This window comes from Adiantum capillus-veneris, chromosome 13, assembly GCF_014529385.1.
Source record: "Adiantum capillus-veneris isolate H3 chromosome 13, ASM1452938v2, whole genome shotgun sequence".
Classification (NCBI taxonomy): domain Eukaryota; kingdom Viridiplantae; phylum Streptophyta; class Polypodiopsida; order Polypodiales; family Pteridaceae; genus Adiantum; species Adiantum capillus-veneris.
Window position 1 is genome coordinate 146,394,313 of NC_140943.1, and position 22,131 is coordinate 146,416,443.

The following is a 22,131-nucleotide window of genomic DNA, read 5'->3' on the forward strand; positions in this document are numbered from 1 at the left end:
ATGAGAGCACTGGTTGTGTAGGATCAATCGGTCCACCCATCCCCACTACAAACAAAGAAAATCTTACTTTACATCATGATCAAAAACTATAAGACGAAGTAATCCATGATGCATGAAAATACCCTTCATGAATATTTGAGTTATCTCTTTGGCTATGAATTTTATTTTCACAGGAGGGGATAGGTGAGCCATTTTTGTAAGCATATCAACCACCACAAAAATGGTGATTATATAGTGTAAGAAGTCCTATGATATAATTTATGGATATGCATTCCATTTCATTTGAGGTGAATTTCACTACACCAAAGGTGGAGAGAGCTTTTGGAAGATTGATGTAGGCTGCAATGTGGCCAATTTAGCTTCTAAATTGGCCATGGTTGATTGTAGCAATCAACGCTATTGGCTGCAGGCACATCATGGTCCTCTAACTCTACGGAAGGTGCAAGGTGCTATGGTGAACCACCCATTGCTTTCGATCATGAGAGCATTGCTTGTGTGGGATCAGTTGGTCCACCCAGCCCCACTACGGATAAAGAGAATCTCACTTTGCATCACGATCAAAAACTATTCGACGAGATATTTCATGATGCATGAAAACAACCTTCATGAATATTTGAGCTATCTCTTTGGTTGTGAATGTTCTTTTTACAAGGAATAGTTATTTTCGTAAGCATATCAACCACCACAAAAATGGAATCCTAACCAAGTAAAGCAAAAAGTCCTGTGATATAATTTAAGGATATGCACTCCCATTTCATTTGAGGTGGGTTGCCTTACACCACTAGAGGTGGAGCGAGCTTTTGGAAGATTGGTGTAGCTTGCATGTCACCAATTTAGCTTCTAGATCATCTTCATGATTGATTGTATCTCGTCAAGGTATATTATGGTAGTATGGGTGTTTTTCCCTATGATGTCATTGTGTATTCGGACTTTCCCATTATTTTTTAAAATTGGCCGATGGTCGAATCTTTTGTAATGCAAAGCCGACTATTGAGATTGAGAGAGAGAGAGAGAGAGAGAGAGAGAGAGAGAGAGAGAGAGAGAGAGAGTACGTATGTCCCTTTGTGACCAACATGCATAATACCATGCAAACAATGACAACAAAATGCTCATAGTTTATAAACAAGATATGTTGCCTGGGGTGCACAATTGAAAATGATGGATAAGTGATGGAAATGGCAATGGAGATCCGTTTATTGCAAACTCTTACTTTTTTCCATCAAAGACGGGGTGGTCTTTTTTTAAAGGGGGGGGGGGGTTTAAAAGCAAAGATTCATATCCTTGTTTTATAGCACCTATGGTCTCTTCAAATGTAACAGTTTTATGTTTGTGAGCACTAAATCTTTATATATTTGTGTCAGCTTTCATAGACTCTATGAGCTTAAAGCATAAGTATATGCAAGACAATTGTCTCACAGCAAGAAAACCCAACAAAGAGCTGATACAATTTTTTTGAGAAGATCATACAATCTGAGAAAAGAGTTTTTAATCATGAATGTCTCCAGGGCAAAATGAGAGGCTAGATGCTTTTCAAGATGGAGCTTCTCGTGTTTTATTGGCTTAGGGGGGATTGAACACAAAGGTGTGCACCTTTTACTACACTATTGCATGTAGCTGGAATGGCTGAAGAATTATATGGGGGGAGAGAGTTGCAAATCCAACCCTCCAAAAGAATAATTGGTCATGTCATCATGGGCAAAGAGTGGTGCTTTTGCATATAGCAAGGCCCCCTTCTCAATTTTGGGCACTTAGAATTACCGCTTCGACTGTGTCATCTATCATACCTTAAGCTGTCCATCTCAGAATTGAGTGTTTGCTCATGTCAATTGAACATTCCTCTAGGGGCCCTTTTGCTTTGAAATCTTCCTCTGTTGCATTCCAAACCCAAAAAATGCAAGGAAACTCTCCTCATGCTGTATAATCTCAAGGAATTTTCTCATTGCTGGTTGCACATTTGAGTGCTATGGATGTGATATGACGATCTGAACAGAATTGTTTTTTGGGGGGGGAAGTGATAGATTTTGCTGCTCTTCTAAAAATTCTAAGAAAATAAAATCCACCCCGAAAAGCTGGCCAATTCACCAAGCGTATGCAGCAAGAGTCACACCGCCTGCAATCATGCCTTTCACAATTGGTGGAGGTACTTGCCCTGCACTGCACCAAAAGTGGACCTCACACAAGCAGCAATCTCAGGTGACAGCTTTGGCATGAGAATGATGCAGTCTTTCAACATATAGAGAGAATACTTGATGCAAACGTTCATTGCTCCCTTGCATATCAAGTATGCTTTGGAACGTTCCTGCCTCTCTTTCAAATCCATAAAGATGCAAGGAGGAAGTTCCCCTCATGCTAACATATTCTCTCGATGACGGTGGCATATGTAAGCTCTATGGATGTTGTATGAAAACTTAAGCAAAATTGTTGAAGTCAAGTCCTCTTCTTTTTTCACACAAAAGACAAAAATCCACCCCAAAAAGCTTACCGTTGATCCAATCCATAGAAGGATTAAAGTAGAGTCAATACTTAATAGCTAAGCTAATTGATAAAAATACATGTTTAGTTATAGGAATGGCAGCCAAGAATAAAGACATCACAGACCTAGCTTACCAGGAATATTGAGTAAGAATCAGCTCACCGACTTCTTTCAGAGAGTTGCTCCAGGTCACCCACCGACATTCAAAGAGGAATAACACTACACCAGGCAGATATCGTTCGAGCCCATAGACACCTCAGAACACCAAAATACTAGACCCAGCGGGTATATGGCAGGGCCAACCGAGAGATTCAACTACGACATGAGCACTATGTGCAATCATGACTTTTGCAACTGGTGGAGGTGCTGGCCCTGCACTGCACCAAAAGTGGACCTCACACAAGCAGCATCTTAGGTGACAGTTTTGGCATGGGGGAGGTGCAGTCTTTCCCAACATACAGAGAGACTACTTGCACTAACATTCATGCTTTGAAAATAAATCCTAAAACTGGCTTGATTAGCCTCTTCCATGTATGTTTGTTAGCAATTAGCCTTCAGGTGTTTCAATGGTGTCTATAGAGGGAATGAATCTGATCTAATAATATACATTGTATTGAGACATATTAGGCTTCATTTGCTTTCTTCTTGAGTCCGGGCCTCCCTCGTCTTTCACGCCTTGCTAAGGTCAGTTAGCTTTTTACACCAGCCTCTTCAGCTTGTAGACTTGAGAACCGTCTCAGTACCAGCATAAATTTGGCTAGAGAAAGCCTGCAAAGCTCCAGGGGAGAGGAGCTCATCTGCACTCAGACAAGCACAAAAAGGCAGCTTCGAAGGGCAACCTGGCCCTCAAGGACTTTCAGCTACTTCGAAGGCATGACACGTGAGTGGCATTACCCACCTTTGATCCATAACACATGACAATCTTCATTGTTCATGCTCACCTCGGATCAGGTGAGCCCATGGTTTCTGAAAACACAGGTGAAGGATCAAATTGGTAGAAAAGAGGAGCAGGCGGTGCAGGTTTTGTACTATTGATGTCACTAACAGAAAGCCGTGCTGAAGCTAAGCTTTCAATAGACATCGACGCCATGTACTGTGACGCGTTATTCTCTATGATAAGAGCATCCTCTAGCTCTCTTATGATGTCCTCCATTGTGGGCCTCACATGACCTTTTGGCTCCACACTCGCAAGTGCAATCTCTAATACTCTCCACATGGCCTCTGGTGTGTAGCTCGCGCTTATCGACGTATCAACAATGGCTTGGATATTTGCCTCCTTGAAATGCTGGCTTGCCTGCTTAAACCAATATAGACTTAATGATTTTTACCATACGGAGCAAACTTACAAAAAACCGGTAGGAGAGTAACCAAAGCTTACCCACTCGACCAGACTCCACTCTGGCCGAGGCCTGTGGATATTAAGAGGCTCTCTTCCACATATTATCTCTAGAAGAACAACTCCAAAACTAAATATATCACTCTTAACAGTAAGTTGTTGCGTGGAGTAATATCTGCAAATTAAAAGTTGAAATCGCTTAACATTAAAAAGGGGGTTCTTACTACTAAGTTCCAATTCAACAAGAACAGAAAGTCATACTCTGGATCTAGATAGCCAGCCGTGCCTCTAACCTCCAATGATACCATGCTGTCCCCTTCTTGTGGTGCATATTTTGAAAATCCAAAATCTGCAACTTTTGCAACCATGCTATTATCCAAGAGGATGTTGCTAGATTTCACATCTCTATGTATGATACACCTTACACCTGATGATGTGTGAAGATAATGTAAACCTGTGCCAAACATGGACAAACTAAGGTACAGATTTACAACAACTCCTTCAAAAGGGAAAACAGTACACAGAGACACTACCTCTAGCTGCTCCGAGTGCTATGTTGAGTCTAGTTATCCAGTCCAACGGTTTCCTGCAAGGTGCCTCCCCTGCACTTTAGATACGCATTTGTCAGTAAGGATTGATCATGATAAGAGCGCTGAGAACTTGGCAAAGTCACCATATTATACCATAAAGTCGATCTTGCAAGGATCCATTGGACATATATGGATATACAAGAATTTGTTGCTCAGGACAAAATCCAATTAGAGGAACCAAATTTGCATGCCGGATCTTTGATAGTAGAGTCAGCTGAAAAACAAAGGATAAAGAAAATCAAATGTATCTAGTCCAGGAAAAGCCTGATAACATTTTTCACAGCAAGTTAGGTCAAAGAATCCTGGTAGTCGTTGCAGACTTTCTATACAAACTCTGGCAATTGCCAATTTTTTGTAATAATCATGCTGTGGAACAAACAATACTCACAATGGCACTCACTACGAGGGTTCAGGGCCACCAGCTCTCTTGGCTTTCTGTGTCAGATTCTCTATCACTCCCTCCACTTTTTTCAGTTGCTCAAGTCACAATTGCTATTTGAGGGGTTCTTCAGAGACTGCACTGTCGTCAGACTTCACCACCTTTAGCTGCAGCAGAGGCTTCCCTGAGCCGGTATCAGACCTCCACCACCATGGGTTCCCTAACCATCTCAAGGCCTGTTAGTGGGGTATTTTCCTTTCATTGTAGAAGCAATGAATGTCCAGAAAGGAACATGTATGCTATGAAATGGTACCTTCACAGTGTGGTTTACTCGTACGCCCTCCCCTCCTTATTGCCACAATGGCACACCTCCAAGAGGCACTTATCCTTTGTTTCCCCTACATGGAAGCAAAGGACTTTTTGAAGAAGAGACCAACTCTTATGAAGACGAGCATCTTTCTTGGAGATGATCTCATGCTCTCGCAGATTGCTCATATGCAGGAGGTAATGCCGGATATTAGAGCGGCAAGGGAAAAAGGTAAGATTGCTAAGGGTTGGAACGACGCTCCGCATGGTGGTGCGAGACCTATGGAACCACACTAAAGATGGCAGCATGGAATTGTAATGGGTCACTTCATCTTGATGTAGGGGCATTTGATATTTGAGGACAGATGTATGGGGAGAGACGTCGTCTTTTACTTAGAGACACACTAGGCACCAAGAAAGCTTATGCCGCATGTGATTGAATATGGGTGGGAGACAGCTTGTTCCCTAGAGACAAGATCAGAGCACGGGGCAAAGGGTCATGAGGAGTAGGAGTCCTATTCAGAGAGGAGTTACAGCCGCTTGTGCACATTGTCCGGAGAGATGATCGGGCCAGATACATGTGGGTGCGATTGAGGGCTGAGACAAGCAAATTCTTGTACATTGTTATATGTTACTTTACCCCCAGCACATCAGTCTATGCTGCATCTAGAGGACAGTCCCCTTTCTCTGCATTAGACGAGGACATTTGGAGAGATGGTGACATTATTCTCTTGGGGGACTTTAATGCCCGCACGCAAAATCATTTATGATACCTCAGATGAGATACTGAGAGAGCTAGACACCAATGATATGGGGCTTGACAGACACTCACAAGTTGAGTAGTACACTGAGTACGCGAGATATCTGATGGAAATGGGAGCCTCTATCACAAAAATACGGAAGCCTAAACTGACTTTTTAGTTGCACTTCAAATACTCAAGAGAATTTGAGAGAGAGAAAGAGAAAGCTTGACACTTCATTGGGGACCAGAAGATGGGCTGGTCCCCCCCCATAAAGAGATTATCTTTAATACTAAGGGAGAATCTTTACAAGCACAGGAACGGGGTAAAAGCCCGTCCTCTATTCTTTTTTTGTTCCTTTTCTGCTTCTAATTGAGACAATGAGAAAACTACTCTCTTACTACTAACAGGACTTTCCCTCTGCTGTGAGATTTTGGGAAGCTCTCATAAGCGAGAGTCTATCTTCCACAAAACTCCAAGGAAGCTCTCAAAAATGAGTCTACCTTCCGTTAATTGTGTCCCTTTATGCATAATCACTCATGCAATAAAAACAAGGGAGAAACACGCAAAATGCATGCACACATGCTTGCTCTAATTTTCCGCACACAACCTGAAAATGTTACTTGAGCACATTCCAATGCCGAAATAGAGACCTTTTCCGCGATGGAATCGCACCAAACTTTGTGTACGCGTAGTGTAGGTAGAGAAGAACTAGATTCTATAAGTACTTTACTGAAATTCACCCTAATAAAGGTGATTAGGGGCTGAAAACTGAGAATTTGCAACAACTAGGCGTGAGAGAAAGAGAGTTTCATTCTACTTTTTGTGATAAATCTTCTCCCACAGCAGCCTACGATCAAGAGAAACCTTGTTCTAAGTGATGAAAGCTCCAAGATTCCACATACACCACAAGGGCTGATTCTCAAGCTTCAATGCAGAGCTCTATTGGGTAGAGCACGCTCACTTTAGGGGGGTAGATGCATTGCCAACCTGAGAAGGGGAGGAGGGGGTGCTCGTATATAGCCAGCCAGAAGAGGGGGCGCTACAAGATGAGGGAGGGTGAGAGAGTCACTTTGCATTGTAAGTGTGCCACTAATCACTTAAAAACCATTCAACTTTCACATATAAGAGTTCCTAGGCTATTGATGAAATGTGCAAATTAACTCACGACTGCACACATGGATGCTACTAATGAAAACATTAGCTGCTCCCCAGCATAGTGCCGTACCGGCACTGCTCTGGCATTACCTATTCGCACTTGTCCGACCATTTGGTCCGGCACAAGCAATTTTAAAATTAGTTTAACTGACTTATCATAAGGTCTTGAAAATAATACAGGCCTTAGGATTACTGTTTTAAGGACCCCATCTCATTCTTGTGCTTACACTCACGCACGTAATTTTCTGAGCCTCAAATCTGAGGCTACTGTCTACCCCTTATTGAAGACCTTATTTCCCAATCACTAGGACTTCACGGTATTTTCTGCTAGGGTCTCCCTGAGGTGCTCTGGCCCAAATTTGGGCGCACTTTACTGCTAGTTCTATTCTTATGTACACACAACTAATTAGATAACTATTTTCTCGTAAATAAATTAATTATTTACAAAGTCTGACATTGTTACATCCCTCTTGGTTCTAAACAGTTGACCTCAACTATAGAACGTCAACATAATCGTGCAAGATGTCTGGGTAGTCCTTGAGATCAGACTCAGTCATCTACTTTGCATCTAAAGGGGTGTAATTCTTGAACTTGACTAAGTACTTTCGATGTAGTCTCCCGGACCTTAGTTGTCTCTCGGAGTAGTGTATTATTTGTTCTGGTAGAAGGATTTCCTCAGTCTTTTCGACTTTTGGAGGATCATCTTGTACTGGAGCCACTGGAGGAGGACCAACATACGATCGGAGGAGACTTACATGAACAGCATTATGAATGTGCCAATGAGAAGGAAAATCCAATCTAAAAGTCACTTCATTGACTTATCTGTTATCTTGAAAGGGCCATAAAATCTATGGGAAAGTTTTACAACCTTCCCTTTTCTGACCTCCTTTTTTATCTAGCTTTCTCAAACTTAAGTAGGACGTATTGTCCTTTCGCAAGATTTAGATTTCTTCTGTGCTTATCTGCTTTTCTCTTCTGTTGCTCTTGAGTACGAAGAATCACTTGCTTTATTTGCTTGTGGGCAGTATCAATATCATGCACAAATTCGTCTGGGGCAAAGATGTTTTCTTTGGTAACCATAATAGAAAGTAAGAGTGGCTTCCCATAAATAATTTGGAAGAGAGCTTTACCAGTTGAAGAATGTATGGTATTATTATACGCAAACTCAACTAATAGTTCACATTGTCTTTCTGAAACATAGCACTTGAGAAGGTCTAAAACAATGGCATTAGCAATTTCGCTTTGACCATCTGTCTAAGGATGATAAGCTGACGAAAAATCAAGCTTAGTTCCCAAATTTTAGAACAATGCTTGCCAAAATAGACTAATCATGCGAGGATCTCTATCGCTGACAATAGTCTTTGGCAATCCATGATGTTTAAAAATCTGAGCTAGAAATATTCTAGTCATGTGATCAGCTTTGATCGTCTTGTTAACTGGAAGGAAATGTGCTTGCTTACTGAATCTGTCTACTATAGTCCAGATTGCATCATTTTCATTCTTGGATCTAGGAAATCCGTAATAAACTCCATGGCAATACTTTCCCATGGCATGTTAGGCACAAGGAGTGGCTGAAGCTTGCCATAAACTTTATGTCTGTCATATTTCACTTTTTGGCATACTAAACACTCGCATACATTTTTTTCAATGTCCGTCTATCTTGCGAGGACACTAGTGGTAGCAACAATTCCGCGATGCCCGGCATAGGGAGAACTATGTGCTTCATCCATTACCTTCTGTCTCAAGGGCTGAGCTATGCATATTGCTTGTTGATGATATAGTGTATCATCCCTATAGAATAAGGTGACCTTGAATGACTGTCTTGAAGATCTGCCCAGATTGTAGCGAAGTCTGGATCTTGAGGATACATCACCCTGAGAGATTCTAGTTTCTTATAATAAATAGTTGTCATTGCACTGATCTTTGGACACCTGGAGAGAGCATCTGCAATCGCATTCTTTGTTCCAGAAGTGTGTAAAATCTTAAAATGGAACATTGAAAGAAAGTTGGCCCATCTCATCTGCTTTTTTGATAACTTTCGCTGTGTGAGAAAGTAGCGAAGACTCTGATGGTCTGTCTTGATTATAAAATCAGCTCCTAAAAGATAATGTTTCCAAATGGAAAGAGCATGAATTACTGTCATTAGCTCTTTCTCATAAATGGAAGCATGCAACTCTGCATCTTTAAGGCACCGACTTTCGTAGGCTATGGCATGACCCTCTTGGTTCAAAACTGCTCCTACACGATCTCCAAATGCATTGCAGTACACCTCGAAAGGTTTGTGAAGATCAAGGACGGTGAGAACAAGTCCGTGACTAAGTAGATACTTAAGCTTTTCAAAAGCTTGTTTTTCTCGAGGTCCCCAATGGAATGGAATCCGCTTCTTCGTCAAATCATGGAGAGGATCAGCTATACGGCAAAGGCTCCAATGCAACGCCGATAATAGGAACAAAGGCCGAGAAAACTTCGTACGTCATGTATTGTAGTTGGTTTAGGCCATTCTACAACTGCTTGAATCTTATCAGGGTCCATTCTCACTTGGTTGTGAGATACTATACGGCCCAAATAGTGAATTTCTTTTAGAAAGAACTCACTCTTCTTAGCATCCACAAATAATTTGTGTTTGCATAATTCTTCAAACAGTAATGCGAGATGCTTATAGTGTTCTTCTTCCGTCTCCTAAAAGATTAAGACGTCATCAATCCAAGAGATTGGGAATCGATTCTTGATTGTGATCTTGTTTAAAGATCTATACGACACAAGGATGTTGGGTCCCAATCCTCAAGGGCCCCCTTGCTTTGTTGCCAGAGCAAGTACTTTCTTTATTCTTGCACAGATGCTACTACAATGACTAAGTGCTGAGATGATGATGCTAAGGGGTACTGATGTTGTGGTACTTGATGACGACTATGTCGACGACGATTGTGACAATGACGACGATGATGGTCCAGGATCTGCGACCATGGCGACAAAGGTGTCGTCGTCGTCGCAGGTGACTTCGATGGCGACGAAGGTGTCGTCGTCAAAATAGGGATCTGCGATGACGATGACGAAGGTGTCGTCGTCAAGATAGGGAGTGAGATGACGATGACGATGACGAGGACGATGTCGACGACGACGATGGTGTCAATGGCTGAAAACTGAAAATGCTAGATGCTTTGCTGGGCATCTGCTACTGTGGCAGGACTGCGGGGCTGATCTGCAACCGCCGAGTCGTGCAAAGGCTGAGAATGCAAAGCGCTGGCTGATATGGGCTGGAATTGTAAAACACTGGCTGTCTTGGCTGTAAACTGAAAACGCCAGGCTGATCGACTGTTGGTTGGTCAATGCGGCGAGGAACTGCAACGGGGAGTTGCGGTCCGGCGAAGCCAAGGGCTGAAAACTGAAACACTCGTGGCTGTGGGCTGAAAACGCTGAACTGCTCATGCTGAAAACGTTGGGCTGAACTGTTGAGAAAACACTGGGGAGCTTGAGGGTGCCTGCCGGTCTGCTGTGATGCCTGCCCTTCCTATGTCCCTGCTTCTACTGAGTGCCCAATGGGTTTCTTTTATAGATCTTTAGCAATTTTCCCTACCTACTTTTCCAACAAAAGTCACTTATTAATAAATAAGTGAAAAATGTGTACTTGGGCAAAAAGGGTTCAATGCTCTGAAAAATGCTCATGCTAACTGACTGTGAAAAAGAGGGTATGCAATTGTGACCGACTTAGGCATGCACGTCTTCCTAGAGGCTCACAAAGGTGTCAGGCTAGGTCCTACACTAAGACTAACGCTAGACTATGGCAGAAGCATGTCCACGTAGCGCAAGTGAAGCGCGCACGTGACATCCCTGCTGTTATAAGTGAGGCACAGCTGCCAAACTTCTATTTATACTTTTGATGCTAACTGATGAATGCTTCTGAAAACGCCAGGCTGATCGACTGCTGGTTGGTCAATGCGGTGAGGAACTGCAACGGGGAGTTGCGGTCCGACGCAGCCAAGGGCTGAAAACTGAAACACTCGTGGCTGTGGGCTGAAAACGTTGGGCTGAATTGCTGAGAAAACGCTGGGGAGCTTGAGGGTGCCTGCCGGTCTGCTGTGATGCCTGCCCTTCCTATGTCTCTGCTTCTACTGAGTGCCCAATGGGTTTCTTTTATAGATCTTTAGCAATTTTCCCTACCTACTTTTCCAACAAAAGTCACTTATTAATAAATAAGTGAAAAATGTGTACTTTGGCAAAAAGGGTTCAATGCTCTGAAAAATGCTCATGCTAACTGACTGTGAAAAAGAGGGTATGCAATTGTGACCGACTTAGGCATGCACGTCTTCCTAGAGGCTCACAAAGGTGTCAGGCTAGGTCCTACACTAAGACTAACGCTAGACTATGGCAGAAGCATGTCCACGTGGCGCAAGTGAAGCGCGCAAGTGACATCCCCCCTTTTTATAAGTGAGGCACAGTTGCCGAACTTCTATCTATACTTTTGATGCTAATTGATGAATGCTTTTGATGCTGTGGATGCATCACCAATGAAAATTCCTCCAAACGGGTGGATACTACGGATGTAGGTATTGCTGCGATGTAAACACCGACCATACGAGTAGGTAGCCTTACTACTGTCGCAGAATACAAGCCTTCGTGTTGACTTTGCTTGCAAGCAAGCACTACCACTCGAATAGTCCTGTCGTGAAAACATTGCAGGCGAAGGTGAAAGGTAAGGGTGCTCGGAGAAAAATCCAAGGGGTTCTTGTCGACGGCAATCGATGCACACTACATGCGAATGCAAATGCAGAAGAGGTTAGAGATCCTCTCCAACTCCTTCCATATCCGCATACAAGGCTAGGAGATCCTGGTACTCAAGATCTGGGTTTTCGTGTATCCGATGTCGATCTTCCTTCAAAGGCATGGCAATGAAGACGGAATCTGGTAAGTCCATGGTCGGGACTCCAAGATTCTTTAAGAGAAAAAACTGAGAGGTTCCTTGGGTTCTTGGTGGTTCTTGGTTCTTGATGGCTCTTCTTTAGGTTCTTGAGGTTCTTGGTTCTTGATGGTTCTTTCCTTGAGTTCGCGAAACTAAAGCACACACAGAGCTCTCATACCAATGTCTACGGCGAAAGAGAATAAGGATTTGTTCGGATCTAGTACTCTGCACACAAACACAAGGGACACTTTACTTCACTTGAAAGAATTGAACTGAAAGAAAGAGAGAGACGAGAGAGAGAGAGAGAGAGAGAGAGAGAGAAGAGACGACACAAGGATGTCGGGTCCCAACCCTCAAGGGCCCCCTTGCTCTGTTGCCAGAGCAAGTACTTTCTTTATTCTTGCACGAATGCTACTACAATGACTAAGTGTTGAGATGCTGATGCTAAGGGGTACTGATGTTGTGGTACTTGATGACGACTATGTCGACGACGACTGTGACAATGACGACAATGATGTCATCGTCAAGTTCGGGATCTATGACGATGGTGACGAAGGTGTCATCGTCGAGATAAGATCGGCAATGATGATGACGAAGGTGTCATCATCAAGATAGGGAGTGCAATGACGATGACGATGTCGACGACAACGATGGTGTCGACGACGATGGGGTCAATGGCTGAAAACTGAAAACGCTAGATGCTTTGCTGGGGATGGCTACTGTGGCGGTATTGTGGGGCTGATCTGCAACCACCGAGTCGTGCAAAGGCTGAGAATGCAAAGCGCTGGCTGATATGGGCTGGAATTGCAAAACGCTGGCTGTCTTGGCTGAAAACTGAAAACGCCAGGCTGATCTACTGCTGGTTGGTCAATGCAGCAAGGAATTGCAACAGGGGGTTGCGGTTCGGCGAAGCTAAGGGCTGAAAACTGAAACACTGGAGGCTGTGGGCTGAAAACGCTGAACTGCTCATGCTGAAAACGCTGGGCTGAACTGCTGAGAAAACGCTGGGGAGCTTGAGGATGCCTGCCGGTCTGCTATGGTGCCTGCCCTTCCTATGTCCCTGCTTCTTCTGCTTCTACTGAGTGCCCAATGGGTTTCTTTTATAGATCTTTAGCAATTTACCCTACCTACTTTTCCAACAAAAGTCACTTATTAATAAATAAGTGAAAAATGGATACTTTGGCAAAAAGGGTTCAATGCTCTGAAAAATGCTCATGCTAACTAACTGTGCAAGAGAGGGTATGCAATTGTGACCGGCTTGGGCATGCACGTCCTACTAGAGGCTCACAAAGGTGCCAGGCTAGGTCCTACGCTAAGAGTGACGCTAGACTATGGCAGAAGCATGTCCACGTGGCGCAAGTGAAGTGCGCACATGACAGAGTACACTTACGGTCAAGAGACTGTGGAGTACACAGATGCATACTCTTATCTTGGGGTAGTCTTCACTAGGCCAAGGTTTTCTTTGAAGAGAGCAGCAGAGACTAGACTAACCAGAGCGTATAGCCTCCAGACAGTTCGCTTTCTAGGGGGACACATAATGCTGGCATCACACATGTCATCATGGTTCCATATGCATGGCTTTAGCATGGACAACTTTCCCCCATTCCAGTACTCCCTTGATGTCTCTTACACGGGTAGAGCTTACTAGATTCATTCGCCAAGACCTGACTCAATTGAACACCAGGAGGACATCGATAGAGCCGACACAAGAGTTGGGTATGAAGATGGCTTTCTATAAAGAGCATCTTCTCCAACTCACAGGGGACTTGTTTGTGATTCGACCCAGCTATATGGATACCCATCTATCTCATGGGCTACAATTTGCCATTGGTCAGATACGGACATCTTCCCATCATCTTGAGATTGAGGCTGGTAGATTCAGAGGGATACCAGCAGCCAGCAAGATATGCCGCCTACGCCATACAAAGCCAAAGACACAGATGAATTATGTATGTCAGTACACAATGTATTACGAGATACGGGGTCGCTTTCACTATCTATTCAGCGAAGGCTTCGGACCCTTTTCCAAAGTCAAGACCTATCAGGAGCAGAGATGTCTTGGACTATATCTAGTTGAATTACACAGTTTACTGAGGAGATCTGAAGAGCGACAATCCCAAAGACAGATTACTAATTTCTTCACACCAAACAGTAGAGAGATAGAGGAGCAGCCACCATTGCAAAGCTCAGCTCATACTCACATCCGCGGTACTCTGATTGACCGAGCATTGGAGCTAGGGAGATCGAGAGGCCACGACTAAGGAGAGGAGCTTCAAAGCATCGATAGAGACCGCAGCAGAGGATTCGAGCCATACTATCTCAACATCCGGAGTACAGATGAGGATAGATTCATGACCCATTATATCACCCTCTTGTATTGGGCACCCATTGTATCAATGATCACACATACCCCATAGTTCCAGCTAGTAGCGCTTCTAGATTCATTTTAGCATCACTCTTCTTGTAGCCAGACATAGTATCAGATTCACCAGTTTGTATGGTCTCATAGGTCATTTTGGCCTTTTAAAGACGTTAATATATCATTTCACTTCATTCATCTCTCTCTCTCTCTCTCTCTCTCTCTCTCTCTCTCTCTCTCTCTCTCTCTCTCTCTCTCTCTCTCTCTCTCTCTCTCTCTCTCTCTCTCTCTCTCTGTGTGTGTGTGTGTGTGTGTGTGTGTGTGTGTGTGTGTGTGTGTGCGCGCGCGCGCGTGCACGTTCTTGTCACCCCACCTGCTACTGCACTTGGACATGGTAATAGAGCCTAGGTTTGACAATGTCTGATCGGTCCGGAGCACAAGGAGGGGCTGATTGCAACAGTGTTGTTCAGCCAGCAGGAGGGCGAGTTTGATACTATGTCAAAGTGCAGAGAGAGAGAGAGAGAGAGAGAGAGAGAGAGAAGAAGAAGAAGAAGAGGATTTTAACGTCGTAGGAAACTATCCCAAGAGACCTCAAAGATCTATCCAAACGAGAGTTGAACTCAAGACCTGTTATTCAAGAGGGAAATGGCATAACCAATCTACCACACTTGGGTGATAGAAAGGTTATACCATTTTCCTCTTTCTATTAACACACTCACACACCCACGAGAAGAAGAGGATTTTAACGTCGTAGGAAACTATCCCAAGAGACCTCAAAGATCTATTTGACGAGAGTTGAACTCAAGACCTGTTATTCAAGAGGGAAATGGCATAACCAATCTACCACACTCAGGTGATAAAAAGGTTATACCGTTTTCCTCTTTTTATTAACACACTCACACACCCACACACACACACACACCCGAGAAGAAGAGGATTTTAACGTCATAGGAAACTATCCCAAGAGACCTCAAAGATCTATCCGACGAGAGTTGAACTCAAGACCGTTATTCAAGAGGGAAATGGCAACCAATCTACCACACTTGGGGGGGGAGAGAGAGAGAGAGAGAGAGAGAGAGAGAGAGAGAGAGAGAGAGAGAGAGGACAAGCCCCACGAGACCAAACTCTACATACAAGAGAGACTACGAGGCTCACAACTCTGCCGAAATGGGGTTGCCCCCCTCTTCCTATATAGAAGGCTACAAAATATGCCTGATCCACCTACAAATAACCCATGTCAAATAAATGGGAATATGAAGGGTCAAAAAAGCATAAAAATAGGGCCCAAGTGGCACACAGGACAAAATCTGGGAAAAACACACCAAGATGCCTAGACTCTAGAAAAGCCTCACAGGGCTGGGGACAGCCACAAGGAAGCCCTCACTCACAAAATGTAGACAGGAAAACCCAGGAGATGACCTCCAAAGCTCTTAACATTTCTTTGTTGTATTAGATAATTCAGCATAAAACATTTCTTTGCTGTAATAGATAATTTAGCGTAAGTACAATAAAGCTCTCATGGAGAGATGGCGCCCCAGAAATTCTAACCTACCTTCACTTGGCTTGTGGCCCTTAAATAGGCGTGGCTGAATATCTATAAGGTAACTCTGCCATTTGGGCAATTGGTAGCCCCTCAATTGAACCACTTGGTTGGTCATGCCTTCGGTCCATTGGACGATCTTCTAAACGATTATATAGGTGGGAGAAACTGGGTCAAGCAGTCACAATGCCAAAAGGCACCCCACAACCTCATAAATAAATCCTATATGTCACTTACTACTGAGTTAATAAACCCACTTATGAGAGGTTTTCACATGCAGTTAACTACCTAGGCCGGTAGATTATGGGAACACTACCTAATACTCAAGACTAGTACCTACACCTAGCAAACTCTAGCTGTGGTCAAGTGCAATGAGAGGGTATGCAACTAATCTACAGTGCCTGGATATGCAGGTCCTACGTACAGGCTCACAAGGGTGCCAGAACACTTCCTAAGCTGTCTTGAACCCTAGAAATAGGAGTTAGCTTGTCCTGCACATAGGGTTAGATTTGCACGTGACATGCAAGGTATAAACTCATGGTAGTCACCAAAAAGACAACATAACCATCAGCTCCAGCATGAGTAGTATTAACTAAATACTACATCCCTACTAACGTCGTCAATGCCCAACAGTGGGTCTAGAGCTGGGTGCCAATATATGCTCCCACACCTACACCACACACACACACACAGAGACATACATCAATACGAAGATCTTCGTACTGAGTATCAATTGGTTGTTTATTATGTATAGTTTTTGTGCTAGTCCATGCTTTGAAATTGTATTATAGTGTGCACGATGGTCAAATGTATGTCTACATCGAGTCATTGTCTCTTGAATCCTGTTTTGCAGGCATAATCAAGGGCAATTACTCTCCTTTCAAAGGGGGATTTGTCACAAAGTGATGACATGCCGATGGCCATTACCCAATCAAACCGGAAGAGAGGAGAGAGAACCGAGCTGCGCCAGAAGAGTGGACCAAGATGCAAGCCCACGAGCAAGTGAAACACAATGGAAATCCGGACGGGATTTGCGGTGCAAATTGCGGGCGTGCTAATGTGGCATCCGTACGGTGCAATGACATGGTAAGGCTGGACGCATGCTACTTTTCGGTCAATTAACGGCAAATAAATCACACTATAATACTTGAAGCCGAGACAGAAGAGGTGGAGTTCCCTTCAGAGAGTGTTGGCCCCAACTAGGCGCCCCTGGTGGTTTTCTTTATTAAACAAGTTTACAACTGCTCTATGCGATCACACAGTGGCACGCACTCAATCTGATTGCAACTATCACAATGGCCTCAAGGCTCATATTTGCAAGCACTTTGGATCATTTGCTATTAAATCAATGCTCAAAAGCACTAAAAGATAATCCGACTTTAACAACTAGGCAATTCCAACGTTCGAATCAGCCACCTCAAAAAAAGATGCATGTTGGATCATCATTTGTATAGCCCGTGATTTGCGGTGGAATTTGCGCCGCATTTAGCAGGTTGCAGCGGCTCAGATTTGAGTATCGAGTTTGGGGTGGTCGTGGGAAAGTACGGTGCCTTGGTGTCAAGTCCATGTTGCCACCTCACTACTACAATCAGTAAAACACTGGCAAACAACTCCTGAAGAAACTCTTGTCAAGGGCAAGTCTGACACAAATGTAACATCACACTTACCCAAACATCCCTTTCGCCAAATGCTACTACTTAGTTCTTTGGCTCTTTGCTTAAAGAATGTTCATTGACCTTTCTAGGATAGAGAGAGAGAGAGAGAGAGAGAGAGAGAGAGAGAGAGAGAGAGAGAGAGAGAGAGAAGGGTGGGGGGCTATTATCAGAGTGGTATTTGCTTCTGAATTGCACAAACGATGTCTACAAGAACCATACCTGATGCTAAATGATGACTTGGGATTGGCCATTTGCTCTAGCCTCTCTGAGACTCCAAACTGCTCCACCTTGCTCCAAGCCAATCCTACAGTGAGGCACCTCTTGGGGGTGATGTACGAAGGTCTAGGAACTTAGGAAGGCTAGATCTAGCTTATACTAGGCCAAAAAGTGCATACTAATGGTCTGATCTGATCTGCAAGCTTCTTGGGGCTGATCTGGAGAGGCTGCTTGGTGGATGAATTCGCAGATCTGTTGGGCCGTTCCTAAGCTGCAAAAACCACAGATGCAGAAAGGTTGACACTTGCAGATCTTTGCAACCAATTTCCTATGCAAGGAGTGCCCTAGAAAGCTAGCAATCGACTTACTCTTAATGGGTGATCCCTGGGGTCCCTATACTGAGGGAGGGAGAGAGCTAACAATGTCCACCGTGTTTTTTGTCTCCGACTTCAAAATAAATCGTCTAAAAACTCAAGTAATTGTGCAAAGTGTCAACCGGTTGGATGTGCACCAAGTTACTTGCAAAGACACACTAGGTAAGACATGCACGTGCTCGCACAAATCACTCTCTGCAATTCCGACCGGTACGTGACTAGAACACGACGACTACTCGTTTAGAGTCTAGACTGCTAATCAGAGATGCCGGTTGCCGGACTGCACCTTGTACAGTCATTATGCAAAGAAGGTTATGCAGGGGATCTAATTGATTCAATCGATCTATCAGGTATGTAGGTCCTCCGAACATGCTCACAAGGGTGCTGGCACAAAATTCCCTAGGCTTACCTAGTCTACGGATCGAGTCTAGTCATAGTAGCATGTCAATATGGGACATTGAGCCCATGTACATAACATCCCCTCCTAACCTCGGATATGCTTACAACTAAACTAGACTACCAACCAACACTGCCAATTGCCCGACCGTGCCATGTACAATCATTTATGAAAAGAGAGTTATGTGGGGTTCTAAGTGATCTAAGGTTGGGTGAGGACACAATATCAGCCTATTGCTTACCTCGGGTGTCTTTGAATTTGCTAAAATCAAAGATCCCATCACGGAAACCACAAAGTAGAACATTCCATGATTGGCATTCTGGCAACAAGGATACATTTATAGCGCAAGTTGCAAAATAACCGAGGTAGAAAGAAACCAATCAACAAGCCATAAAAAAGTTAATTACCAATAAGGGTCGTGACCTAATGGTAAAGTGTTTTTGCAGGTATGTGCAGACGAACCATGAATTCCGGAGGCACTCCATAATTTTTCAGAAAAAGATTCGTTGTAACATCGTTGCGAGCAGTCTGTTTGGCAAAACAGGCTATATGATCGATGCACACAGAATTGTAGAGACTTGAAGACAATCAAATAGAATCCAATCAATGAGCCATGGCACCTTCTAACTAATGACATGCCTTGATAACTATCGAAATCACATAAGTGATTATTATAAAAAATTACCACATAAAGAGAATAAATGAAAAGTTCTTACAGTATTTTTAGAATGTTGACACACCCAATACATCATGATATCGAATGTATTGAAACCCAGTTACCCCTTATAACGAATGAAACAAAAAACAATCAACTGTACATCATGAAAACAATGTATTTAAACCCAGTTAGCCCTTATAACGAATGAAACAAAAAGCAATCAAGTGTACAATAAAAGTGAGGCGTCGAAAAAAAGTTCCTTGCATTACTGTAACTGCATCACTTTACTTTTTTAGGGAACCGCATCTAGCTGGAGTGGAGACAGTGACAGACCTCATTTGTAAATTCACGAAGCCCTTGAATTGAGGTAGTTGACCGCACCTTCACAGCAATAGCTTGGTCATCTGGAAGCATACCATAATAAACCGCACCAAACCCACCCTCGCCAATTCTTTTATTGAAGGCATTTGTAGCTTCATTGAGCTCTAGTAGGGAGAACTGTTGCATCTCCTTCAAATCAAAGATGGGAGGCTCTAAAACTGTCTTTGCAACATCTGGAGTAAACAAAGAAACAAAATTCAGGATGATAAACAGCCCATTGCAAAATCAAAATGAAAGACGGTGTTCAGCTCACATATGGGTGGAAGTTTCATAGCCTCTTCTGCATCAAATGTGCAGTGTCTCCTCCGCCTCCTGTACATGCAGAAGATAGATACAGCGAGCACAAAAAGAGCCAGGAGCGCAATGGCACCGCCTATAACCCCGGCTGTGATCTTCCACCAGGCAACCTTTGAGCCATCATCCTTCATCCGGCCTTCGTGCTCCATAACAAGCCGCAGAGCTGGGCTCGCGAGAGCATTAAGCAGGTCAAGCTGCTCTCTCTCTCTCTCTCTCTCTCTCTCTCTCTCTCTAAGTCTTTATGCGCTTCGCTCTCTCGCTCTCGGTATATTCCTTCGACTGGTAAACTCTTAACTACAGAAGCATCTTTGGAGAGTGTGTGCAACCGAGGTTGCCCTCTACGTTTAGGTCCCAGGTTGTGGGTACAAGTCTACGTTGTCATACAACCTTCCAGGTTGGTTGTGGTAAGACCACCAGTACGAGACTGTCAACGATTTTACGACGAGTACGAGACTGAACAATTTTACCATGATTTCTATACACGGAATTAGTGAATATTCGTGCGATGTTTTCAACACATGGAAAATCTACTTCATAGGGAACCGTTCGATTGAAGTCACAGTCAATTCTCCATGGAATGCTCTAATGGAAGACTAATAATGTACGATCCCAAAGCGCGTCGTGTATACAAGTTATCGATTGTCCAAGATGTATTTGTGTCGAAAATTGATCCCAAAGAGTGTGTATACAAGTTATCAACTGTCCAAACCTCACAAGAAAGAAAAATTAGTAGTCAGTAGACATCTCTAACAATTAAAATTGTACATACATGGTTTCGGAAGATCATGATCAATGCATTGCGTGCTCGCATGTTTGTGGCCCAAAAAAAACCATATGTTAGAATGGCGGGGAGGTGGCACTATTCTCACCCAGCTCTTATAAACCATAGGGAACGTGCCCTTCCCCCATGTACTTATTTTCTCCCCGGTATTGAAGGGTTAGAGTATGTTACTCATTCAATGTTGAAGGATCATGTTTGCTTCTCCTCCATTATAGGAGTGTCACCTTTTTTTTGGATTTGCAATGCATCAAGAGGAATTTAGCACTTCAAGTTTTCAAAAATATTGACCTCATGGCAAAATAATATGTGGATGTCAAGCAATGGGTGTTTGACTGCTTTTGCTTCCAATGACAAGTTTGACATAAGCATTAAATTTTCTTCTCACATGCTTCATTACTAGTCCCTTTGCCTTCATTATGCTTGCACACAAGAACTGCATTCTCTCCACCAACTTCTAGTTACATATCTTCTTGCTATGAAAGCCTCCAAGGGGAATTCATATTCTTGAACGAGTAATATGTTGGATCAACTACTTCAACTGCGACAAAAAGAAGAATTCAGTACATGTCTTCAAGCTTACAAAGATGGGTGGCATCAAGATGATATCACTGCAAAATGGCCCGTAGATACAGATAATGCATCTTGGGTAGCAAGAATTGTGTAGGCTTGCATAGCATTAAAAGCACAAGTAGCAGAAAGCCTTACATCAAGTTCCAATTCTCACAATCTCTTGGCACAAGATAAGTGCAACTCCATAGTTGGCAGCACAATAGACCCCCTACCATCTTAATCTAAGAATGTAATCTTGAGGAGAAGGCCACGCACAACTTCCTTGCCAAATGCAAAAACAAAGTATAATTTTGGATGAAGACTCTGTGACGATGGGTGTCTGAATTCTTTTGCTTCTAGTGATGACCTTGATATATGGATGATAGTGACATGTGATATCCTTCACTGCTACTCGACTTGCCAAGCTCTTCATTTTCTCCACCATATTCTAGGTGCAAATTTTCTTGCTATGAATGCCTCCAGAGGGGGGGGGGGTCATATCATTGAATGAGTAATCTATTGGATTTGGTTGCCCTGTGTGTGATGACCCTTATGGGTCAACATACCTTGAGAGCTAGAGTTGGACTTGTTTGTTTTTAGAATACCTTGCAATCAATGCATTCCAAGAAAGGATATTGCAACAAAAGAGCTTCTCTAGGACACTTTGCACCTTGTCCACAAGAGTATCACCTAGCATAATATGATGTTGCAACAACCCTTGACTCAAACCTCAACATGGATTTTCTCTATCTTGTAATTATCTCCAATCAAAGCACACCCTTAGATAGATTCACCCCTAAATCTTCCATTCATTGTTCATATCAAACCATTTGCATCCCGTTACTGTGTTGGCCTACCTCTTCTCCAAAGTGATCAAGCTGATTTGGTTTGCCCAAGTAAGGATGTTTACTTATTCTCATATATAAGTAGCATTTTCTCATCAATGGTTAAATAGCAACAACAAACAAAAGATAATCACTGTAAATGCATGCAACATATCTTCAACACAAGCATCACCACAAAAATTCATGCCACTAACTATGAA

General features: G+C 43.3%; 1 protein-coding gene across 1 annotated transcript; it reads right to left on the reverse strand.

Annotated features, from left to right (window-relative positions):
* Positions 1–2,499: 2,499 nt before the first annotated feature.
* LOC147445031 (nodulation receptor kinase-like) lies at positions 2,500–20,127 on the reverse strand. Its single transcript, XM_086527513.1, has 7 exons — positions 19,713–20,127; positions 19,412–19,632; positions 4,493–4,613; positions 4,343–4,411; positions 4,071–4,263; positions 3,852–3,984; positions 2,500–3,767 (listed from the first exon to the last, which is right to left on the reverse strand). The coding sequence occupies exons 1-7, from the start codon at positions 19,903–19,905 to the stop codon at positions 3,411–3,413; spliced, it is 1,287 nt and encodes a 428-aa protein (XP_086383639.1). The 5' UTR covers positions 19,906–20,127; the 3' UTR covers positions 2,500–3,410.
* Positions 20,128–22,131: the final 2,004 nt, after the last annotated feature.